Raw genomic sequence first — 26,683 nt, 5'->3', positions numbered from 1 at the left:
TTGAGACTTGTATAGTAATTGCAAGTAGACTGTTTTGTTGGTGCTCAATTTTTTCTTTCTTCTTTTCTGAATCCTCAAACTTAACAGCAGCTTTAAACACACACAAAACATGTAATACGGGAATAAACTGTGTTTGTGAAAGTAAAGTTTACTGGACTTTTCTTTTTAAAGGTTTTCTCTTTGACTTGATTGTTGCTTGGTTTTATACTGTTAGATATGTTTGATCAAGGAATGTTTTCTTTTGGCTGCAGGTAGTTTTCCATGATATGGCACTGGCTGGAGTCGTAACAATAGCTGTACTCCTTTATCTCCCACAGTATTTTAATTCAGAACATTACTTAAAGATTATGTGAAAATCCCACCTGCAGGTGTTGCAGTGTTTTTTACTGTATGAAAAAAAGGGTGAAAATGTGGTTTGCAAACATACCACGCTGGTCTGTACCTGACGAACTGTCACCTGCTGGCTTTCGAACAGCATTTCCTCACAGTGTCAGTCTGTGGGTGTGAAAGTGTCTGCTCGCTCGGTGCTGTCAGAGCACGTGTGAACAAAATACATTTTTCTTGTTGCAAAGTAATTTCGAAGGCTCATTTGAGCTGAATTTGCTCTGTGCTTTTTCATACTGAAAGTCAGTTCTTGAGAAATTTGATTATCTTTATAATCTGTGTTGTGAGAATAGAGTTGTGTTTTCTACGTAGCTGTCTCTAGATTGGCAGAAAAAACAACTTGGTTCCTAAAGTTTGGACAGATCTGACAGGTGGTGGTTTTTGGAGTTTTTTGAGTTTTTCCTGTGAATGAGATAGCATGGGTGCATTACTCAGTGTTGGAAAGACAGTGAAAAATGTACATTAATGGAATTTGTAGTTAAGTTGTATACATCCTATCATTACTTTATCATTTATCTTGACTACTTTTAGTCCAGCATTGACTAAAAAAACCATCCACTGATAAAAGTTAAACCAATAAAGACTTTGGACTTGATTTTATTTATTTTATTCTTTTAAATAAAAGTGTGACATCCCACACCTGCTTCTGCCGGAGGTTTCTTCCTGTTAAAAGGGAGTTTTTCCTTCCCACTGTCGCCATAGTCCGTGCTCATAGGGGGTCATATGATTGTTCATTTTTTTCTCTATATGTATTATTGTAGGGTCTACCTTACAATATAAAGTGCCTTGAGGTGACTGCTGTTGAGATTTGTAACTATATAAATAAAATTGAATTGAATAACCTCCAGATATTTTAGCAAACAACCCGTGGATTTAGAACTATTAGATTATTATATAAAATAAATGTTTTTATACACAGTACATAAAACATACCACCCTCCACACAGACTCAAAACTCAAAATTACAAAAAAATATGGGCATTTTTGGCATCATTTACGACCCAAAAGCAGACATGTGCTGCTTGCATTATGTAGTGTTTATAATACCAAAGGATTCAGACAATCTGAAGAAAACTCTGTACAAAACAACCAAGCTGATAATGAGGATTGACCCATGTCTATGATCTTCAGACTCTCCGGCAGCACTGCATTAAAAGCAAGGGTGATTCTCACACAACATTTCTAGAAGTTGCTGTCTGTAGAAATGTAGGTTATCATTGCAAAGAAGAAAGCCGTATGTGAGCATGACCCAAAAACATCATCATCTTCTCTGGGCCAGAGGGAAAGTGGAACGGTTCTGTGATCAGACAAATATAAATGTGAAGCTCTCTGAAAGTAACACTGAGAAGGCCTTGCAGATTTCAGCAAGACAATGCTAAACTGCATTCTGCAACTATTAAAACAAAAACTGCAGTAGAAGAGTCGGAGAGTTTATCTCGTCTGCCTGCATCCTTTGGCAGCTGAAAACATTTTGTACATCATGGAAAGAAAACTACCACAAAAAAAGACCCAAGAATCCTTTTTAAGACATGAATGGGACAACATCCCTCTCACAGAGGTCCAGCAGCTCGTCTCCTCAGTTGCCAGAGGTTTAGTGACTGTTCTTCAAAGAAGAGGGGACGCTACTCAGTGGTATAAATGGCCCAACCTTTTTTTAGGCATGTTGTTAAAATGAAGTAAAAGTACATTTTCTCAATATAAACATTTCAGGTTTATGAGATTTGCATAGCAGTGCACTCTGTTTTTTTACATAGTGTCCCAATTTATTGGAATTGGTGTTTTTTCGTATTGCAGGGACAAAAAGAAGAAACAGCCACAGTGAGCTGCTTTCTGCAAGCCTCCAACATTTTATCAATGCAAATAACTTCTTCTTTTACCATGATGCAGTGAAAAGCTTCTATGGTAATCTCAACCACTACTGCAAAAACAAGCTGCACCTGATTTTAATTCTGCAGTGTTTATATTGTATGTATTTCTGCAGGAGGTTTAAGTAACACAGCCAACTCCTTTTATCCTGCAGAGGAGTGCTGACAAATGCCACAGGATACAGAAAGTTATTTTTCCTTTGAAAACCATCAAAGAAGGAAGATGGAAAGAAGTTGAAGATTAAAGTGGAAAATTACACAATCAATAGAGAAGACACTGGGCAATGAAGAAACCAGTATGCCATGCCAATGCTTAAATGGCAAATACAGTGGAAAATTAACTTGGTTGCCTGGAGAACTGCATTTATTTATGATATGAAACTTTACTTCTGCAGCTTTAAATCAAATACAAGAAATGAAATGAAAAGATGGACTGTATGGTTTGTAAGTTTTGTAAAGCTGCAGTCTGTTGTGAAGAACATTGCTCAGTATAAATGTCATAATCCTGTCCTCAGGTGTTGCGTTGTGAGTGTAATTTTTGATAAAATATAGTTTGCAAAGTTTCTGTAATGGTGCAGCTGTGAACAGAACACCATCATTATCACTGGCAATTTTCAAGCATTTGCTGTGTGATTTCACTGAGGCTATGAAATACTGTCTGCAGTAAACTTTTATTTCTTTATATATTTATTTGCTGTTTACAATATTAAGCTCTTAAATCAAAGCTTTTTATTTACTTTATTGTTTATTTTGACAAATTCAAGAAATTTCAATGCAGTGGTTTATGTGTCATTAAGTCCCATAGACAGTGCATAGATCTGCTACCACTATACTTTTGTACATACTTATTTGTTGTTGCTGCTGATGCTGCTGATGCTACTGGTGCGTAAATTTTCCATTTTCACAGACCTTACTAATTCTGTGGTTTCTCTTTTCTGGTATGATGAGTTCTGTTTTGACAGGAAATAGATGGCAAAGATAAGACTGGTGGTTTGAAGGGAATGATTTTGAAATAGATTTACAATAACTCTAAGAAAGTCACCCAGGAACCAGAGACTTTTGGGCATTTCTGCTTAAAAGTTACAAACATTCTCACAACATCTCGGCAGACTTTTTAAAGTTTACTTTCATAAATTAATTTAGCTTTCTGAAAGCGCCATCATGACAGGTAGCTGTGTGGTCTGTATTTATAAGGCATAATACATTAGGATACATTGAAACTGTGAGTATTTGAACAACAATGATATACAAAAAAAAGAGATGTTAATTGATATTTTGCTCCCAATATAATTTGAGAAATTTCTCCATTGTTATTGATTTGGTACTGCACAATTATTTTTAATGATCACAATACTGGTCTTCATATCTGTAGGGATTAATGCAGCATATTAACAGCAAATTAAAGGCATTCAGTGACCAAGACCAAGACAGCGTGTTGTTCATCATTTCACCACACGAGGTCCCTGTTGTATTGGCGGGTTGCTGCATTACTGGCCTAAAGAAGGGGAAACTCACAGCCATCAGTTAAGTTGACAGCTGGGCTTGAAAGTGCCCACTTTCAGAACGAGACAACTCTTATTGTTAGATCGCTTTGTTTTTGTTTTTTGAACAACAGTTTTTTAAAAAAGACTCATCTAAAACTTAATTGCACATGATTTGAATTCTGACAAAAGTTAAGACACTGTGTAAAATGTGAATATTACAAACAGAATGCAAGGGCCTGAAAATGTCGGCTTTTACACTGTGTAGCATCTCCTCTTAACAACAGTCCATAAACATTTGGGAACTGAGGAAACCAGCTGCTGGGCTCATGGGAGAGGAATGTTGTCCCATTTTTGTCACATATATTTATTTTCTAGCTGCTCAACCTTCTTTGTTGTATTTTTCATTTCATAATGCACCAAATGTGTTCACCCAAAAAAGAAGCCACTGATGACCTCATTTATTGAGATGACAACTCACACCCCACTTCCACATACAGTCCACCACCACTGCCCACAACAACCCCTTAAGTGCTGTCCCTTCAGCTATGAGTGATATCACAACAGTTGCTATAACTCTTCTCTTTTGGCTCATTGTAAAATTTCAAAACGATGAGTCTTACTGTAATGTTAAGCCTAATGTTTTATTAATGCTTGCTCTAAACCACAGAACCAAGCACACATCTGTTACAGTTCTGACAGACTTGCATTGAGACAGAGTTTGATGTTTTTTTAAGGCTTACTTAAGCCTAAGGTTTACTTAATTATTAATGTCTATGATGATGTGATAGTAAATAAAAAGATAATGATACACAAACTTATATCCAGCATCTGTAGGGCCTTTTCCCATCACCAAGAAAAAGAACAGAGCTATAATTGCTTGATTGTATCTCTCTTTAAAGTGCGACACCCTCAGTCTCAATCTGCATCACTCTGGAAAGGATCTTGCACCTGCATGTGTAATAATTCAGAGCTTAGTTTTGTTTTCTTTGTTCTCATCAAAGTTGGCTTGAAATTTCTTTTATTGTTCAAGCGGCTGAATCATCTGAACAATCAGAATTTGAACAAGAAGACTTAAACCTGTCAAATCAACTGTGAGCTCACCTCTTTCAGTCACACATCACTGCATCGACTGTATCCGGGAGACAGAACGGATTTAATAAAAGGAACTGAACTTGCTACTGCAGTTAGAAACTGGGAAAAGAGGAACTCACCAGTACGGTCTGACGAAAGATGTCTGATGTCTGAGTGATAAAAATAAAGTTAGTTACAGCTTGACTATCTGAGTTCAGCTAAACGTGTTTAATGTATAAAAATCCTGTCATGTTACTAATATATCATCATAAAATCCTGATGCCAGACAAATTATATCCTTTCAAACTTGCACACACACTTGTATGCACCTCATTCTGATAACAGGGACATGCACTGTGGCTACTGTGATCACTATTATCAGCTCAAACAGTCCAGCAGCGATCATCTTTGGTAATATCACCATCTGTTTTGGCTGTTCTGGGGGAGGACACGTGACAGTAAGACTTAAACTTCAGTCATTTCATGATAAATTTAAATACCAGCTCACAGTGTTTTATTGCTATTTAATGACAAATTAAACTTATGTGAGTCTTGCCTCTGGAATTAAAACCAGTGGTGGATGCACTGGTCACAGACCCAACTCTGGCTGCTCCAACCAGTGGTTGAAGCCCAGTAACTCCTGTTATTCAAGCAAATCTTTTTGCAAAACCATTTCTATGGTGCCTTTGTCCTTATACAGACATTTTTTTCTGGGACAGCTGTGACTCGGGAGATAGAGCAAGTTGTCCCCCAAGCAGCTAGACAGTCATTCAATCCCCAGCTTTCCCAGTCTACATGCTGAAGTGTCCATGGGCAAGATTCAGAACCCCAAACTGCACTTCCTCCCATTGTCCAAAAACATTCATGTTAGGTAATTTGGTGATTCTAAACTGGCCATGGATGTGAGGTAGATGAATGCTTTAAGTGTATGTATCAACTCAGTATTACATAATAATAGACATATTATATATGGGTCATCATGGTGTAGTCCCACTAGGAGAAATACCTACATATTACTTTTTGAAAGTATAAAGTAACTATTCGGCAAAAAGAATTTAGCCAGGAAGGAAAAATGTAACAGAACATAAATAAAAGTGTGTTCCACTCTGGTGTCAGTAATTGTTTCAGTCTGGCCACCCTTGTATAGATTGTCTGCCGTTGAGTACAATTAATTTTGACAAGGCACTACTCGGGCAGGTTGCATACGATACGTCACTTAGCTTTAACAACCAGTTTAGTGGTTCCTTCAAATTTACCACTGGGAAAGATGACAATGCTGCAGGTGTACGACCCAGCATCTGCAATTTCCACAGTCTGCTAATTATCGATTGTCCTGCCAACTTCACCCTCTCGCTCAGTGGAGAATTGGGAATATTTACCCCAAACTGGTTGTTAGAAATAATGACGAGGACCCTATTTCCTTCTGTCCCCTCTGGCTGCAGGAGAGACCACTGAACCTGAGTAATTTTTGTATTGTTTGGCTCTTGGATAAATTGGCAGAGCAGGGTGGCATTGTTCTCAGTGGATGCATTAACTTCAGGCAGGACTTTGAGTTGTTGTGTGTCCAGAACTGCCAAAAATAAATTATGACAAGATGGCATATACTGCATTTTTGTTAATTTTATTATTTATTTAACGTTTACTCTGGAAAAATCCCATGCATTGAATGTTTTTATCTGCATTGAATGTTGTATCCTGAGCTGAGCTGTGATTGTAATGTTTCTTGACACTCTTTGCTGTCATTTCCATTATTTCAAGTCAATTTAAACTGCATAAATCTGCTCTAATTCGTTTTTTTTAAAACTCAAAATTGCCCGAGTATAACCACAAGAGTCTTACGTGGAAGTAATGTAATGTAAATCAGCATGAGCAGTAGGTAGGATGATCTGTTGTAAATTTTCATTGTGCACAACGGGAAATGGACACAAAAAAAAGAAAAGAAAATTCCTTACAACTCACACCGTGTTCCTGGTTTTATTCAAAATTTGCAAAGGTGGTGTTTTTAGTACAATTCTGCTTAACTCTGCTCGGGTAAAAGATGAAAACATGAAGTTTGGCAGCAGGAGACGGGACACACACAAAAAAAGTGTTTGCCAGCTTCTCTTCCTCCAAACCAATCAGACAAACAAAGAAAAGTAATAAAAAATAACACAACCAGGATGTATTATTTATTCTGGTAACTATTTGATAGTAGCAGAGACTGAGAACAGAACTGTTGTTCACAGAGAACAAGCTTGACTTGGAAAACCCTGTTAAGCTGTTTTTAGTTTGTTTGTTTTTTAGCTGAACTGAAGTCACAATGTGCCACATGTAAAACATGTACTCCTGTTTCCTGTTCTGGTGCCAGGTTTTGAGGCTTGTTCAGTGTTAGAGGGTTTGTGAGTAGACAGGAAGGCTGGGGTGTTCCTACATGACAGCAGCCTGATTGTGAAACCGTAAACTTAACTGGACTGTTACTCTGGGTTTTGTGCCTGCTTATCTCCATATCATACAATATGTTCAAAAACCCAGGACTGTTTTCTGTAAGTGTGTAGGCAGGCTGTAGCAATAACAACAGTCGTCTTTTATCTCTCCACAGTCATTTCGGTTGAACATTTGTGTAATGATCATGTCACAGTCCTGTCTGCAGGTGTTGCAGTATTTTTTTTTTTTATTTTAGCAGGAGAGGAAAAAACTGGGTGAAAATGTGGTTTGCAAACATACCATACTGGTCTATACCTTACGAACTGTCACCTGCTGGTTTTCAAACAGCATTTCCCCACAGTGTCAGTCTGTGGGTGTGATATGAAAGTGTCTGCTCCCTCGGTGTTGTCAGAGCATGTGTGAACAAAATCAGTTTTTCTTGCTGTAAACTAGTTTGACAGCTCATTTGAATCTGATGTGTTTTCTTTAATACTGAAAGTCAGTTCTCGAGAAATCTGATTATCTTTACAATCTGTGCTGCGAACATAAAGCTGTTGTTTCTTTTTGTGTTGTTTTTTTCTCTGTGTAACAGTCTCTAGATTGGCTGTATAACAGAACTTTGTTGCTAAAAAGGAAAAAAAAGTTTTGACAGATCTGACAGGTGGTGATTTATTCTCTTCTTGAACTCAGAGTTTTGTCTTGTCCGTGAGAAAGTGTGGAGGGAGTGCATTATTCAGTGCTGGACAGAAACGGCAAAGAGTACATTCATTTAAGAGTATGCACTATTTACATTTTGCACTTGTGCTAGTACTTGAAATGTAAGTTCATATCTCTACTGCACTATATCTGTCTGACAGTTACTGTCGGTGGTAAAAAAAAAAAAAATTTAAATAAGGTTGATCTACAGGAATATTAAAATCTTATGCTAAAAAGCCGAAGGATGCATCAATAGGATTTAAACCAGAAGCTCAAAGCCTTGTGAAATTAAAATTTGAAACCTGCATGCCATTTGACCACATTAATTCTTTTTTTCATGCATTTCAGGAAAACAAAAGTCAATACATTTGAAACTACTTAACTATTATATCAAATAAAAGTATATAAAGTCCATATGAGTCCAAGTGAGCCAGTATGAATATATCCTATGATGATGCATGTCTGATATGTGTACCTTTGCAGAACAGCTACCTTTACTATGATCCTTTGGGTACTTTTTCTCAATAACATCGTTGTACCAGTACTATTATTTGTATTTGTAAAGTATCAAAGTACTTTGATATTAGCTTATCACTGAGCGAGGTTAAGATTACTACCTAAAAAAAATATGTAAAGTTTAAGTGTGGAAAACCTGAAATAAAAATACAATCTATTATATCGTAATTTCTTTACTTTTTTTTTTTAAGGGAAAATATAAAGTACATATAAGGTCTTCAGTTTGGTCAAAATATTTAATAAAACCAGCATGAGAAGGTGTTTTGTCACACAGGCATGTGAAAATGAAAGTTTTCACTGGCCTCTATGCAGTGCTATGAAAAACTAGCTACACCCTTAGTGTTTACATGAGAATTAACAGGGTAGGTAGCAGCCAGGAGGTGCTAATCAAATCAGCTTGATTAAGTGATCATCAGCAAGTGTGAGCGCCTCTACAAAAGCAGAAGTTTTAGCAGTTTGCTGGTCTGGAGCATTCAGGTGTGTGTTAACACAGTGCTACAATCTCTCCAGGAGTGGATGTCACAGCAAATTCACCCCAAGATCACACTGTGCAAAGCTCAGAGATATTACATAAAACCGAAAACCCAAGAGCTACATCTCAGACTCTACAGGCCTCAGTGAGCATTTTAAATGTTAAAGTTCATGACAGTACAATTAGAAAAAAGCTGAAGAAACATGGCTTGTTTTGAAGGGTTGCCAGGAGAAAGCCAGCCTCTGCTCTCTATAAAGAACAGGATGATAATCCCAAGCACAGCAAATCTACAACAGAAGTGCTAAAAAAGGAAAGAATCGAGGTGTTGCAATGGCCCAGTCAGAGTCCAGACCTCAACATGACTGATCTTAAGCTGTGCAGGAACCAATGTCTGCAAACCTCAATGAACTGAAGTAATGCTGTAAAGAATAAAGTCATAGAGAAAACAATTACTTGAAGTTATTGCTGCTGAAAGTAGTTCTGCAAACTACTGAATCACTGGTTGTACTTTTTGTACTTTTCACAGGATATCGTCCTATCAAAACTCTCTTTTTCACATTACTGTGTATTTATTGGCATTGAGGACCTAAATGACTGAAAGAGTTGTTTGTTTCTTAAATTTGGCCCCTAACTAGATCACTCCACCCCTCTATTAGAATAAAAACATAACACAGAAACAAACATCAGTGAGCTTTCTATTAAAAAAAGCAAAGACACGTACCACTGTGGGACTGTTTGAATATTTTTATTCCAAAACAAGTCTGTGTGTCTATAGGTTTGAACAACAGGGCGGTCTCTGAAGAACATCATTTCACCTTCATCCCAACACCTCCCATCCTCCACCCTTCACCCACACGCACACCACAGAGCCTCTCGTCTTCAATAGTAATAATAACAATTTCATCATAATAGTCATCAGTTTTAATAATCCATTTAGCACTAGTATAGAAATATGAAAAAATACCAAAGAAAACAACATAAAAGTAAACAAATGTTTGTTTCGTGGAGTGAATGTTCAGACATCCCGTTGGATCTGTTTTGTGACCCTCCCTTCCCATTTAGATTAATACTAGCAATATTTTGGCTTTTTTTTTTAACATTTATTTTTTTAGGGCTTGTACCTTCCTCTCGCTTCTCCACAGTAATGCACTGCAGCTTGTAAATGCTTTCAGCTGATGGTTTAAAGCTGTTTGTGGCCACTTGATGGCTGTGTGGTACTGTCACACATCAGGTTTCCGGAGCTCGTGTGAACCATGGAAATCATTAAAGAAACTCCGAAGACAACTTTGAAAACAACAAACAACCGGTGGGTTTACAGCCTTTAGACAACAAAGGAATCAGAGACGAAGGCGTTGCGGATGAGTGTGTTTTTGTTTGTGTGTGCTGTTAAGATTTGTGGAAAAGGTTCGCTCCTGTCAGCATTCTGGACACAAAGGCAGAAGTAAACAGAGAGAGAGAGAGAGGCATCAAATCAAGCTGCTTCTGCTGACAGCAATCATTCAGAGAAATGGCATAATGTGTGCAAACAATGTTATCATTCGTTATCTGGAGCACAACAGTGTCAACAAATCTGCTTCCCCGCAAAATGCATAACATTATATAGCGATGCAGTGTTAGTCTAGACAACAATGCCTTCATTTTTCTGAGGGATTTGTAAAGGGTGAACTGGTGGCTTTGCACATTATCTTACACACTTAGCATTACTGCTGGTTATGGGATGCTGCAGTTGGGATTTGGAAGATAATAGGGGACACATCTTTACGTTGGAAAACGGCAATTCCAAACTACGGGCAAGAGGGAGACAAAGAAGAAAGATACTGATGCTTGCAGGGAGCAGGGACACTGTGTTTTCCAATAATTAAGAATCAGCTTCTAAAGCATTACATTCATAAACTCTGTCAGGAAATCAATCTGTGAAGAAACCCAATAACAAAACACAGACGCTGTCTTATACTATAACCGTTGCATTTGCTAACTCTTACATCTTGAATGTCGGTGTTCCAGAAAGACTTTATTACAACTGTCACTGTAAGTACACTAATCACAACTAAGTGGGTGTATCGAACACCCCCAGTCCACTAAGTAGTGAATCATTCAGCAGGGATTAATTTGGGAACTGACTGGGCAACAGGTTCAATGCACATCGAGTCAGTGACCTGTAGAAAATGCAAATGCAGCACATGGTAATAATGGAACATTAACATTCTGAGTAATATGTCTGCATTAATCATGCAAACATAACATGAACTGTTCGGCAGAGGTATACATACGCTATACCGTGGCAGCGTGTAAAATTAATTACGCCTATATTTGATCTAAGGAGAACAACATGCCTGCTGCCTCTCTGCATTCATGTAAATAATTGGATTTACTGCTGACATAAAGCTGATCTGATTTTTGGTTTTTACTTAGACCGCAACAGGGCGAGCACTACACTGCATCTGAGTGAATACGACGACGGTAGTGCCCACAAACAGACGAAGATGGAGGATTAGTAAACAATGTCTATATTCCCGCTGAAACACTGAGTGCAGTCCCATTTTAAAAAGGCAACACAGCTGGGAACTGCAGTTTTTAGCAGATGTTGGAGAAAGAATAGTAAAAGCTATATTTACTGGGGGACTATTTTCAGGCACTGGTTGTTGCAGTCAGTATTTAACACGATAAAAGGGTCGATACAAAGGAACATGTCCCCTAGCTGAACTGCAATTTGTTGACAATTAAAAAATCCAGACTGATAACTGTTGTATGTATTGTATGTCTTGATTTGTTGTTTGGTGGTTGAAGCTGGTCTAAAAAGTTCTTGTTTGCTGAGCAAAAACTAAGCAGAAGGGCAAAAACATGCAAACCCACCAGTATTTCTCCCTTTAGGCACACTTTGCTTATACACTAGACTCTGTTTTCATTGGAGTTTCACAAAACTGTAAGGCTATAACATTAACAACATAATTAAAACAGATTCGCTTCCCAGCCAGAGAGAAAAAACATTTCTTCTACATCTATTTATCAGCGCGTTTCCCTGCATTCGACCCCCTCCTGAATAGGTCCCCAGCCACTGAGGGGAGTAATTAGGTGATCAAAAGCTTGAGACGGTATTGACAAGGCTGTGTTGAGTCTATCATACTGGCAGGAGCTGCTGCTGTGGATGGCCAAGATAGCCTGTCGAACAGAGAGATGGGAGGAAGCCGCAGTTATAGTCTGCTGGCGCATTAACAAGCCCCTTAAAAGATGCCCAGAATTAACAGATCAGGACAGATCTAATAATGGAAGTAGTTCAGTGAGGGAATTCTTATTCAAATTCAGTAGTGTCCTTTTTTAACTCTCTGGCTCTTTCCACCTCCTCTTTTCCTGCTCGTCTCTATCTTGCCTCTCTGTCTCTGGCTCGCCCAGTCTCTCTATCTTGTCTACATGGTGTGAACAGAGGTGAAAAAGAAGTAAGGGCTTGGCAAGCGTTACCCAGGATAACGAGGGACATTAATTTCACATTTCAAAGCCTCTTGCTCGCTCGCTCATTCGCTCCCTCTCTCTCCCTTTTTGTGTCTGTCTGAATATCTAACATTGGTAGAAAGGAGCTGTTGCTGGGTACACGGTTCTCCTCGTTTTGAGCAGTTACAGACAGACTTACAGGAAGCACAAATTTTACACACACGCACACACAGTGTAAAGAAAGGCAGACCAACAGTTTTCTCTGCTACTGTTTGCATTACGTTGCCTTGAAGTCGTTTCATCCAGCTTCCCCGATCCCATCCAAAAAGCAGCTATGGGGCACAGGGAGGGGCACAAAACTCTCGAACACAATTAGCTGTTGTCAAGTGTCTTGGTATGTTATAATCCACCATATTGTCACACGTAGTCTGTTATTTAACTCTGAAATTCCCACTTAGACCAATGGTAACAAAAAGACAACAGAAGAAAAAAAACATCAGGAATAAATTCTCTGGAAGTCAGTTGCTGTTTTAAAACCACATACAGATACAGTATGTCTTCCAGCAAGGCTTCATTTCAGTAAAGGGCTGGTTAGCTTCCAGTGAAGTGTCCGTGAAAGAAAACCAGCACCCTCAAATAAGAAGTGACGTGAGAGGGGAGTAAGGAGACAAAAGGAGGCCAGCGGGCACTGACGCGTGGTCATGTGCATCTCCTCTTTCTTTTATCCAAACTGAACTGTTCTTCTTAGCCAAATACAGACACTTAACCGATGACCACCTGAAGTCTTGGTCCTCCATGTTTCTTCTCCTTCTCTCTCCGTGTTGGCTGGGCTTGTCATGAGTTCAACCCCTTTTTCTTTATATTGATTTTTTTTTACTCCTTTGTTCCCTCATCTCAAACATTTTAGTTCTCGGATGAATCTGATCAGTGGAAACAGTGTTTTTTTCTAAGCAGCACAAATGTCCCTCACCCATGTATCTCACCCCTCTACCTCACCCGCTTCATTCCTCAGTCCTGGTCCCCAAGAAGGTCTGAGGTGTTGCTGCTCTGCGGAGGTGGAATGGGTCGAGGGGTATGAGCTGGGGGGCTGTGATGTAGTCGCCTTGGGCTGGGCACGCCTCCACCCTCACTGTCTGTATTGGACGAGGATGGGGGTGGGGGTGGAGGTATCCGGGGCAGGGGGGCGGATGAAGGGGGTATTCTTGTTGACGCTGATCCTATACTGCTACCTGATCTCAGGCTCTGGATCCTTCGGCACTCCTGGCAGATCCTCACGTGGGTGCAGCTGCGCGCAGGCAGCATCACAGGGGTGGGGGCAGGTGGAGGTGGGGTGGTGTTGGCTCCAAGCGGATCGTCTAGGATCCTTTGGGGCCCAGGGCCCAGATCTGGCTGCCCTGTTCCTCCGGCTCCCCCTCCAGCTCCACCTGTCAGGGGGCCAGCTCCGCTGTACAGCTTGCCGTTGCTGAGCCGCATCTCCCGGACCAGGCGCAGGGGCCGAGGGGCCCCCAGAGCAATGCGGGTAGGGTGACGCAAGGCTGCTGAGCTGCTCAGGGGCCGTCTGCGGCGCATACGAGAGCTCTTTTTACAGGAGACGGCGTTTCGGAACTCTGTGATCATCTCCTGACAGACAGACACCTAAAGAACGTACGGAAGGAGGGAGGAAAGAAGAAAGACGGAAGGGAAGGAAGAGGAAAGGAGGCAAAGGCAGGGGAGGAGGTGCCATAGACACAAAGTAGGCAGGCAGCAGAACAAGACAAGTGGTAAGGCAGTACATAAATAGGAGAGCGGAGGGAAAACAAGAAAATTGAAAGGAAAAGCAAAACAAAAAGAACAAGCCGGCAACAAGGCAGAACAGACACAGTGGGCATGGTAAACAAAAAGGAGCAGGAGAAGCGAGGGCGCAGAGACCAACAAATGGAAAGATGGTTTGAAAATAAATGGAGAGGTCATAGGAAGGATGTGTGGATGGATAGAGATGGGAGAATATCCAAGAAGCAGAGAGAGTTATTACAATCCAAACACACAGAACAGCAAAATGTTTAGTTTATGGGCACTTCATTATGGCACCATGAACGGACAGGCAGGCCGGCACACTCAGGCGCACAAATACAGAAGCATTCACTCGTACAGCAACTGTGCACAGCCTCAAACACACACACACACACATAAACACACTCTAAACCAAACTTTCACATCCACCAACACTCATCATCATTCCAGCTGCATGACTACTGCGAGACGCACACATGACTAACAAAATGCATCAACGTGTCCACTACAGGCCAACCACATTCTCAATGAAAGCATGATTTATAAAAAGTCATGTGCTCACATAAACAGAAACAGTACTCGTTATTGGAGAACACACACTGATGGCCGTATGACAGGAGGAGAGTGTGTGTGTGTGCGTGGGTGTGTGCGTTTGAGAGGGAGAGAGACAGAGGGAGACGCACAATGACATGAGTGAGAAGCAATCCAACAATGGAAACGAAGAATACCAGCGTACATGTGAGGCATGTAAAAGAAGATACATCATGACATTTAATGCCAGGGAAAAAAGTTCACACTACTTCTTTATGCAAGCAAATATTGGCATTTCTCAATATTGCTTATCCAACTATCATGTTTAGCTCACAAACACTTGCTGCCATACTGTTAAACACCGAACACTAAAAGGGCACAGTGAAATCAAAACAGGCAGAACATGCGATCAGATTCTCTAGCTGTCGTAAAATTCGAACGCTACAGCAGGTCAGAGCCACGTACTTAAACATTCCTCTCATCTCACATGCGCAAAACACAGTGAACCTTGAATGTTACAGCACAAACAAACACATACAAATGGAGGCAAAAGCTGAAAAAGTAACCCATCCGTTCTCTTTCTCACACACACACGAACACAACACAGGGACACACACCAAATAACATAATCAAAAGGGTTGGCGGGATGCCATGGGAACCTACTGGGGTGTGTCTGTGGGGTCGGCGAGGGCAGGTATGGGGGCATACCTCATCAGTCTCTGCCGAGCGGCGTGTCGACCACACAAACTCCATAATGGCCACAAACACAGCGATAATGAGGCCACAGATCAGCACAACGAAGATGCCCCCAATGTTCTCCATGCCCAGACCTTGACAACAGGCCACAGGAGACAAAGATTAGCACATACGTGCGCAAATGCATCATCATGGGCAACTGTTTATTGTCTAAGGAGGTTAACAAGCAGAATGAAAACAGACTTATAGTTGAAGGAGCACTTCTGGCAATTATGATTCACTGTCTCTTACTTAACTTATATATTTATTTATAAATGATTGAATAGATTTATGAGTATATTCGACTATTTTCGGATTAGGAAGCAGCACAAACACAACTTCACTGTACTCATTTCTATCATTTCAATCTGAATGTGTGCATTCTGATATTCAGTTAGTGCAAGTGATGAAGGATCATAGCAAAGTATTAATGTGCAGCTTCTCAAAATTATGCACGATATGTAGAAACGATTTTACATACGATCAAAAACGAGACTAGGATGGAAGATAAACCGACACCTGTTTGTCAGCTGTAGTCTGCGCTTTAATAAGCCCAGGCATGAGTGAGCGTGTCGGCAAAGAGAGCTGAAATATTAATGTTATGTCATACGACATTGTTTTTTATGTTTGTTACAGTTATTGTTAAAGCATCGAGGTTGTGTTTCATTTACTTTCATGTTAGGTTGTTACAGCTGTGATACTCTGAGTGAAGCGAGCTGCAGGGCTGATGACTCGCCGTGTTGGTGAGAATGAAGTTTGGCTCAGTTTAAAAGTACAAAGCTGTGAATTAAACTTTGAATTAAAAAATGTACAATTTTGAGCGAAAATGCAGATCCTGATGCCGTGTGCCTTTGCACAAAACAGACTAAAACATATCAAGGTTAGGTTACTTATCCATAATGGTATTGTACATGTACATCGCCAATAAAGGGCTATTCTATTCTATTCTATAATTGTTGTTTAGGTTAACTTAATAACATGAGGTTAGTAAAACATAACTCATTAACTGAAAACAATTAAGTTAATTTATAATAAAACATGGTGAAAAAGCTTGACTTTTAAATTCATTAACCTAAAAAACATGAGGCCAAAATTGGCTTGTTTTGCTATCAGTGCACTAATTGTTCATTTCCCTCAAGAGGCTTTGCCATCTGTACCACATATAGCACCAACTATTACAACTATCATTAGGCTCTCACTTTAGATAATGATGAAAAATAACAAAAGAAAACAGGAACAAAATAACAAAAAGACGGGCAATTTAGGTTGAATGTAGAGAAGAGAACCGTACGACAAGGTTGGAGTGCAAACATTGAGGACAGAAATGGACAAGGACACAATTTTTCTACCTTTGCCTTTGTACACCACCACATTATTATTTCCCTCATTATTTCATGTTAAAAGAAGCCAACATAATATCTGACATTGACTCAAAGTGTTGAATTCGCATCTCATAGCTTTTCAATAAGGCCTGAAGAGCTGTCAGTGCAAGTAATGGAGGCCATGACTGGGCTGAAAAAAGAGCAAAAAGTTTAGGCGTGGCCGAATCAAAAATCTGATACATTCTTAAGAAGAATTAAGTGTCTTTTGGTGTTGGAGTGGCCAGCTCTGCAACACCACAAGGCCTGAAAACCCACAGAAGACAAATAAGGTGGATAATGACAGAATTTTTTCCATGTTTAAGAAAAACATCTTCACATCATCTAACCAAGCCAAGAACACTCTTGAGGACGTAAGTGTATCTTTGTCAAAGTCCACAATTAAGAGGCACCTTCATGAATGCAAATACAGAGCATTCACAATAAGCTAAAAACTAGTAGTTACACTCAAGAACAAGAAGGCCAGATTAGTATTTTCCACAGAACAAATAAAGAGTCTGTACATATCTGGAAAAAAATGTTCAAACAGGAAAACTTAGATTCACTTGTGCCAGAGTGAGGGGAAGAAAAATGTAGAGCAAAAATAAAGAAAGAAAGATTCTGACAAATGCTGCAAAATTGATCGGGCAGTGCTTCGCAGTCCAAGTTAATACAGAAAATACAACCCAAGAGTTTCTCAAGGCAAAGAAATGGGTTTATTCTTCACTGGTCAAGTCAGTCACCTGATCTAAACCAAACAGAGCATTCTTTTATTAAATATAAAACACCCACAGACAAGCAGCAAGTGAAGGTGGCTGCAGCAAAGGCCTGGCAGAGCCTTTTAAGGAAGGATTTTCGTATTAAAAACAGTTCCTATATTTCAAATTATGTTAGTCCAATTAATTTTGAGCCTCTGAAAATGGGTGACTTTGTATAAAATGTGGCTGTAATCTCTAAACAAATAATGTAATACTTATTAAATGTCTTGTTAAACCACATGAATTAAAGTTAAAAGTACGCACTTCAATCCCATCTTGACAGTTTTATTTAAAATCCACTGTGGTGGTGTACAGAGGTAAAATAACAACAAATTGACCTAACTACGTGATGGGAGAGCTAATGGTGTGCACTTTAAACCTGCTGATAGTCGCAGGCTGCTTATTTTTAGCTTCTATTTTTTTGCGCTAAGCTTAGCTAAGCTAACCAGACTCTAGCTTGATGCTACTGCTCTTGTACAGATTAATTGTCACCTTAATTGTCATAATATTCATAATGTAAGTTTGCATGATTCATATTTTCTAATAGATAATCTGCTGGAAGTAAGTGGTCTAACAAAGATGCTACCATGCTGCGTTGTGGAAAGTACTAGACTTTCCATCTTCTACAGCTTGACCCACAGTAAGAACCAAAAACTTCATATGAGTGTAATACTAAGTCACTGCTCAGTGCTCTTTCATCTGAGTTTAAAATTTAAATTGCCTGGAATGAAGTGCTTGAGTGAAAAACAGAATTATAGGGCCCTGAAGGGTTTGAGATAAACTGCACTGATAAAGTGTAACAATACTGAAATGCCTGAACTGAAGCATTTCGCTACCAAAATAATTTTTAAAAGAGATTTTCATCTGACATCAGTGGCATAAACGCAGAGATGTTTTCATCATCTCTGTCATTCATGCAGAAGCTTTGCCCACACATACACACTCTTAATACACACATGTAAACAGATACACTGTCTCCAATAAAATTCACATTATGCACCACCTGAGACAAACAGAAGACATCTGGGAAAGTAGATTGTGCTAAGTACCCTTCGCAAGGACATTAGGTTAGGCATTAGCCATTAGCTGGACTGTAGCAGAGAGTGAGGAGACTATTACTGGGGACATTAGAGAGAAGGAGGCAACGGAGGCAGACAGCTGCGGTCGACTCACCCTTGGCACGGTGGTCCTCCTCTTTGGGACATTGGCCTCCCTCCCACCACCTCCTCTTTAGTATCTCCAGCCTGTTATTCTCCTGCAGCTGGAGGATGGCCAGTGTGATCTCATCTCTGAACGGAGATCCTGGAAAAAAACAAGAAGGCAGGATAAGAGCAAGTGGTGGGCAAGGTGCAGCATAAGAGACCAGACAGGAGAGAGTTTTTATTTTTTCAGAAAAAGGGGAAAAAACAAGAACTGATTAAGTGTTAAAGAGACTAAGCAGAAAAAGAGAATTGCCGCTGCAGCTTGGAGATGGCTAGAAGTGATCTTATGGTGAGTATAAAGAGAGGATTAGTGAGAGATAAACAGCAAGATAACAACTAGACAGACACAGTGGTTCAGCAGCTGGTTGAATAGCATACAAAGTATGCTGCAAAGCAGATATGCTGGACCAGATTTAGAGGGTTTAAAGGTTCCGTCTGTGCAAATGACAAATATGTTTTCTTTAGCATAATGGTATTTAGCTGTGAAGATAATCAACAGGCAGCTTTTATTAGACAGGCCTTCTGCACAAAAACAGTCTCTATAGAAAGTGTTGACAGTTGTTCAGTGATTATCATGCCTCCTTCGCTAAGTCACTGCTGGAGAACACCAACCTCCCGCCAGAAAAAAAAACGATTTCAATCAGGACGACTAATGACTGCAGCAATATAAATTTGGCATCACCTCCCACCACTTTCCCATGCTTCTATGTGGATACACAGAAAGCTGGAGGCTGGGAGAGGAAAGACAACCCAGTAAAGCAGGTACCAGTTATAACGCACAGGACACGAAAAGGTAGAACAGAGGTTATGGTGGGTTGCCAAGCAGCTTGCTGATGAACAGCAACTGTAGACAGCCTAATGAGATTTTAATAGCATATCCTTAAGGAGATCTGTCATCTAACTCCCAGCAAGAAATGATTCAAGTGTAAAAATATCTGCCTATTTCTCTAAATTCAAACAGCCTCCTACCTGGAGGTGAGTGAGATAATATGTTTTGTTTTTTTCCTCTTTAGGTCCCTTACAAAGGCTTGTTTCACCTCTGTGGTCTTTCCTTCTTTATTCTGTGTCTGCTTCTTCTCTCCATTCCTCCACAGCCTTGGTCAATAATAGAAAGTGAGATATGGCTGACCTCTTCATAGGAACAGATTACTGTGATTCAGTGACATCTCATCTAAGTGCTAAAAAGTGGCTTCACGAGCGCTGGGCGTGAGTGGAAAAGCAATTAACTGTATGCACGTTACTTCCATTTGAAATAGCTACTAATCCCACAGATAAAAAATAAATCGACCACGTACAAGACAATTTTCAGGTCTAATCTCACAAATCACAGACAACTACATGTGTCTATTTAGCATAATTGATCTCATGCTTCTCACGCTGTCATTTAATGAGGTTTTTTTTTTCTTTTTGTCAAATAATTGTATAATTTTAGAAACGAGATAGCTCCCTGTCACTTTTGTTTAAGCAGCCTGGTCTCTGTTGTAGATGCACAGTCACAGTATTTCTCTTCCAGAGGTTACACTCAGACGCCACTTCATGTGGTACACCTGTTCAACTGCTCGTTAATGCAAACATTGAATTAGCTGATGACATGGATGCAACTCAAGTCATTCCAAGTTCCAAGTCAGGTACATTAGAGGGGATTTGAAATGTTAACCTGTTACATTTTATCAGTTATATTTTACCTTGTACCACTCAAAATAATTAAAACTAAAAAGGTGCATGCATAATTTTTTTAATTACTACATCATGTTATTCTTTTAGTTCACAAGCTGCAAAACAGCACCTTTAAAATGTGTCAGCAATGTCTGCAATCATCAAAAAGGGAACAGTGTTACATGTCTACTAGCTTCCCAGTTGCTTTTTCATGACTTTATGAACACATTTTGAGTCTTCTCAAAGAGTAGAGCATGAGAGCTATATGAGTGACCTCTAAATCCTGGATCAAGCCAAGCGTCATCAGGCACGTCGGTTGAGGTGAGACAGAAGGTGACTTTCTGCTGCAGGGTGCTGCAAGGCTTTGAAGCATGAGAAAATCACTTAATCCATATTGATGTTTATGTTGATTTTCAAAATCTTTTCACTCGTGAATTCATTAGCAGGTTTTAAACTGTGTGCAGCTATGCTGGAACACCCGTTTACTTGGTGTTTTTATGTCTTGTTTTACTCTTTTAGCTTGTTTGGAAAGCACAGAAGCAATTGAAGAAGTTATCAATGAGACACATTTTTAAGACATTTTTCTGCATACAGAAATATTTAAAGTAGGTAATACATTATCAGATACTCTATGTTCTTTTTGTGATGCAGTATTATTACCTAGTGGCATGCCAATGCCGTAACCCTTGGTGTCCAGCAAGCCTCCGATCTGTGTGAGATTACAGTTCAGGCCACGGTGATATTCATTCATAGTGCTCTCCATCAGGAAAGCATACTTGGAGTTGAGCACACGGGCGATGCCTTCCTCTGTGCTTTTCACAAATACGCTAGGCTGCTTGGAGTTCATGTAGTTCCACATCCGCTGGTAGGTCTGGTACCTTGAGTTCTGCAGAGGGAACAGGAACACAACAACGGCAATTCAGCAGTAATTACAGGTGAATGTACAAGTTTCCCAGACAAGACGGAATATGAAGGAGATGCATTAAAGATAAACGGGAAGGGAAGCACACACGGGAGAGAAAATCAGGTGTGAACAATGACAAGCAGAGTAAAAATATCAATAGCAAACAGAGGGGGAAAGCAGCGCGGAGACTGGAGGGAGAAAAAAGGAAAGTGAAGCAAAGCAACAGATTATTTGCTCACAGCGTAGCTGATGCATCATCTTTCATACAGATGGAAGTAAATCAGCACACATGAGGTGGTTCAGCACTTAACAAAATATGGCAAGCTCCAAAACAGGATTAAATGTACAATTACATGTAGTATCTCTTTGTATGCGAGAAGAAAGGAAAAGAGTATAGATGGTAGCATCTGTGTACGACAATGAGAGTGTGTATGCGTGTGTGGATTAGGTATTGAGTGGGGTAATGTACTGTGGCAATGAAACTGGCTTATGTAGGCAAACACACACCATTCTTTCTTAAATCCGCCATTTGGACAAACACTAGTGACTGAAAAATACACTCAGACTGGCATTTTGCCATTTACCATGTATACAAACATATAAACAAATACATTTTTTAAACAATCACCTACACACACCCCTCTATACTAACACACCCACACACAAATGCAAGACCCACACACACATGCGCACACCCACACTATGACAAACACAGATGTCAACACAGATGCCAGTAGCGTTCTCATAAGCAAACACAGGCAGTCAGCCACTTAACACAAACACAAACAGCCATAAAGAAAACAAGAGAGAAACTCAGAGACAGAGTGGCGAATATGAGGATAATCGTTCACTCTGTTCTCAGCAATGAAGAGAGAAGCACTGCGGTAAATTACATGTAACACACAAACGCATAAAAAACTTTACGAACAGCTATTTCCTGAATTGCTATCAGAGCAATTTAAGGAGTCAGTGAATCCAAACGGCTACACAAACAGATATTTAACACGGATAAAAGCACACATATAGTTATTCCCAAATTCCGAACCCAAGCACAACCGGAGCCGCACCATAAAGAAGGTCATGGTGCTCCCGCCGTGGATCGTGCCATACTCGATGTTCGTCTGGTCGGCCAAATCATCTGGAGACTCAATGGGAGCCTCCATCCGCTGGACGGTCAGGAAGGCCGCCAAGTTGGCCGTGTAGGAGGAAATGATGATCAGAGTGAAAGCCCACCTGCAAGGTGGAAAAAGGTGAAAAAAAAGAGAGATAAAAGGAGAGATAAAGCACCACTGGAGTGGCAACAGTGATCCATCATGGTATTGATAAGCTGCAAAATTCATACATATCACAATACACTAATTATTTTGGAGTATGTCAGTAGAGAGACTTTGCTGGGTTTGAGTTAACCCAGCAAAGGAAACACCTGACACATCAGGACGTTTATCAAACTGAACATCTTAAAAAGTGTCACGGTAAAATAGCCCCACTTAATCATTTTCAAATGATAACACACTTCAGTTTAATGACTGTAGCTTAACAACTATTTTCCCATCACTTTAGATACTCCGCACTAGTAACCTTGAAAATGGGACTTCTTGCATGTCTACAAACTTTATTCAAAGAGAACATCATGTACTGACTATCCTTAACGTCTTGCTCACCTCTGTGTAATCTAGCTGTTCCTGTCTTCCTTTATCTCCTCAGCTCTTAGTGGTTATTATTTCGTTCTCTTGTGCCTCTTCTCACATTCACTCTCACCATAGGAAAGTCGTCAGGCTAGTATTTCTGTGAGCTCAGTGAGCTTTTGTCAATTGTTTCCATAAAACGCTGGCACTACGGGACCCAAACTTATGAGCTATACATCAGCAGTGTGCCTTAACCTTTTAAAATACAAACGTCCTTTTCTCACACAGCGGTGGATATACCTAAACACTTTTTTAATGACACATCCAGTAAAATGCTTTAAATTACATTAAAAAAATGAACTATTCTCTTGCAGACATGGGCCTTAAAATTGTATTTACCATATTTTTTTTAAAATATACAGTATTCTCAAAATAGTTAATATGGAAAATCTTTTCAAATCTTAAAAACTCATGTATGTATTGTTTGGACCCTGATTATCTGGTGATTATAAAGTATTTACACGTGTTTTTACTTCATAAAAACGGTTAGTAATGGATAAAATAGTGATTTATTTTGCCTCACAGAAACCTTACTAAGGCATAAATTAGTAGTTTAAATGACTCAACACCCCAAAGTCACATCAAGCAGCAGACTCCTTGAAACACAGGCTGAGGAGGAGGAGTGGCAGCAATCTGTCACTCCAGGTTATCAATCAACTAAAAATTAATTCAAAAGCTTTACTCTTAACCTTGCACACCCTAACTGGAAAACACAAAAAAACTGTTATTTGTAGTCATCCATCGTCCACTTGGCCCTCTTTATAGCATTCAGTTCTCATTTCTGTTTAAATAATTATGATGGGTGATCATTCATGTAGATGCTGAAAATGACAGCCTCAACATTGAATTTAATTTATTAGTAGACTCAATTTGCTTCTCTCAAAATGTAAATGAGCTCACTCACTGTTTTAATCACACTCTGGCTTTTGTCCTGACTTACTGCATAGAAACTGAATGTTTAACAGTATCCCCTGAAAACCCTCCTTTGGTTTTAATAACACTTAATTTTAGTATAGTGCGTTAAATAATAATGGACTACAGAGCACTGGAAAACAAATTCAGTACACTATAGGTCTTTTGGAAAGTGCTGTAAGAAAATATAAAGAAGTGCTTTCTTCTTTGTTATCTTCTTTAATGCTTTGTACCAACACAATGCAGAACAGCTACCCAAAATTTACTCCCAGAGCTTAATTATCTTGTTAATATCCTCACTGTGTATGGCCCTGATTACTGTGGCTCCTCTGTAAAGAAACCAACAAATCAGAGATGCTTGACTCCCTGCTATAACCCACAAACACACGCTTTTAAACAGATAACTCAGCTAAAGAGCTCACTAATCTAGAAAATCTTCACTTTGCATGGAAACACAGTTTGTTGCTCTATAAAAAGCCCTCTGTAAAGCTATTTGTCACAGATTGAGGAAAACAGGAAAAATCCAACCCTTCTTTTCAGCACTGTAGCAATACTATGGATATTTATTTAGACTTTTTCTCTTGTAACAATCTTTCTAAACTAACTTCAGTCATTTCTTCCTTTAAACCATCAACATGTCTGTTAATCTCCATTCTTACAAGACTTTTCAAAGAGGTCTTACCATTAATTAAAGCTACAATTCTAGATATGATTAATTTATCTCTATCAAAAGGCTACATACCACAGGCGTTTGAGGAGGCTGCAATTAAACCTCTACTTAAAAACCGCCACTTGATCCACCTGTCTTAGCTAATTATAGACCAACGTTCCTCTATTTCTAAAATCCTTGAAAGAGTAGTTGTAAAACAGTTAACTGATCATCTGCAGAGGAGTGGTTAATTTGAAGAGTTCATCACAGCACAGAAACAGCATTAGTGAAAGTTCAAATGATCTTCTTATAGCCTCTGACAGTGGACTCATCTCTGTGCTTGTCAGTGCAGCATTTTATTCTGTTGACCACAACATTTTATTACAGAGATCTGAGTCCACCTTTGCTATTTATAGGTACTGTGGTGCAGTGGTTAGAATCAACTCCAGTAACTCGGGCTAGTCTTCCTCACGCACAAGGTTAGCATACATTTACATTGCTATTTAGATGAATCCCAGCTTTAGTTATCAATGAAGTCAGATAATATAAATCAAATCAAATATATAGTTAAATTAAAGGCATGTCTTACAGACACAAAGGCGTGGATGATCTTCAAATTCCTGCATCTAAATTGTACTTGGTCCCAAAAATATTAGAAACATGTCTAACCAGATACTCAGGATGGCATTACTCCCGTAACACCTTGAGAAATCTCAGAGTCATTTTTGACAATTTCTTCCTTCAGTGTACATATTAAACAAACATGTAGGTCTTATCTGTTCATCTCTAAAATTAAAATATCCTGTCTAAGTGATGCTGAAGAATTATTCATGTACTTATAAATTCATTATTGTCATGTTTCTCAAGAAGTTCTCTAAAAATCCCCAGTTAATGCAAACCCCTTCAGTATGAGCACTAAGAGGGATCCAAAAAAGTTCATATTTCTCCAATACCACCTTCTGTTCATTGGCTCCCTATTTAATTCGGAACTGAATTTAAAATCCCTCGTCATAAAAGGCCCTATTATATCTTAAAGACCACATAATTTCATATTGTAACAGAGCACTTCGCTCTCAGACAGCTGGCTTTCTTGTGGTTCCTGGTTTTTAAAAGTAGAATGGGAGGCAAACCCTTCAGCTTTCAGACCTCTCCTCTTTGGGACCAGTTCCCAGTTTGGATTCAGGAGACAGACAGCCTCTCTACTTTTAAGATTAGACTTAAAATTTGCCTTTTGGCTAAAGGTTATAGTTAAGGCTGGATCAGGGCGCCATGATCCGTCCCTTAGTTATGGTTCAATAGGGTCAGACTGCTGCAGGACTTTCTGTAATACACTGAGTATTTCTTCTCCCTTTTCCATTTCTTTTCACTTCCCATGTTTATTCAGCATTTCAAATTTTTGTATGCAATCTCTCCTAGTCAGTGTTTTTTCCTGTCTCCCTGTGCTCTCTTTCCCTTCAACCTCGAGTCATCACGGCAGCCTTCCTGAGCCCAACTCTGCTAAAGGTTACTTCCAGTTAAAAAGGGGAGATGTTCCCTTTACAATATCACAAAGTTCATGCTCACAGGTCATTTGATTACTGTGGTCTTCTCCAAAATACTGTACAGATTTTAACTTACAGTATAAAACCCCTTGAGATTTCTGTTGTAGTGATTTGGTGATATACAAATTAACTTTAAATGATTTAAATATTGAACTTTACTAATATTTTATTATTTTACTATTATCTTCACCGTTTCTACTGTTTAATAGTTACTGTTTTGTGGTGGGGGTTTGTATTTAGCAATTTTTATGCAGTCTTCTGGTGCAACCAGTGTTCTAGGTTTTGGTGCTTGTCAGTGTTTTATAAATCAGATACATTTTAAAAAGCTAAATCATCATCATAGCTATGATTGCTAATGGTTTCTAGATCGAATGATGGGAAAGGTAAATCCTGTTTTGCTCTCCACACAAACTGCTGACCTATGCACAACCAAATCCTTTTCAAATATAATTGATAGCATGCATTTGGCAACATGTAAAATGTATTAGAACATCATGCAGTACCTTTTACACAATTTCTCAAAAGTCTGACAAAAAAGGCAAAGATCCCCTCAAGAAAAATACTCTTTAAATACTGCTTTGAATAATAATCTGTGCCTGTGTTATAAAAAAAGAAAATCAATAAAGTAGCCGACTCCTTCTTCCTCACTCACTTCCACATCCAGC

General features: G+C 39.3%; 1 protein-coding gene across 8 annotated transcripts in view; it reads right to left on the bottom strand.

Annotated features, from left to right (window-relative positions):
- Positions 1 to 9,621: 9,621 nt before the first annotated feature.
- The window catches only part of grik5 (glutamate receptor, ionotropic, kainate 5), a 98,052-nt gene continuing 80,990 nt past the window's right edge, over positions 9,622 to 26,683 (bottom strand). For 5 of the 8 annotated variants that reach the window (XM_005455530.4, XM_025911165.1, XM_025911166.1 and 2 more), the window contains 5 exons: positions 22,299 to 22,464; positions 20,988 to 21,213; positions 18,643 to 18,771; positions 15,282 to 15,448; positions 9,622 to 13,952 (listed from right to left, as the gene is read on the bottom strand). In XM_005455530.4, coding sequence (XP_005455587.1) covers positions 13,326 to 13,952; positions 15,282 to 15,448; positions 18,643 to 18,771; positions 20,988 to 21,213; positions 22,299 to 22,464 — 1,315 coding nt within the window. In that variant the 3' untranslated portion in view covers positions 9,622 to 13,325. Of the gene's footprint in view, positions 13,953 to 14,649; positions 14,687 to 15,281; positions 15,449 to 18,642; positions 18,772 to 20,987; positions 21,214 to 22,298; positions 22,465 to 26,683 lie in introns of all 8 variants that reach the window. The other 3 variants (XM_025911167.1, XM_025911168.1, XM_019364680.2) reach the window with 3 other exon arrangements.

The sequence above is a fragment of the Oreochromis niloticus genome, linkage group LG11 (genome assembly GCF_001858045.2).
Source record: "Oreochromis niloticus isolate F11D_XX linkage group LG11, O_niloticus_UMD_NMBU, whole genome shotgun sequence".
Lineage (NCBI taxonomy): Eukaryota > Metazoa > Chordata > Actinopteri > Cichliformes > Cichlidae > Oreochromis > Oreochromis niloticus.
The sequence above is the reverse complement of the archived record's forward strand: the minus strand, read 5'-3'. Positions and strand labels throughout refer to the sequence as shown.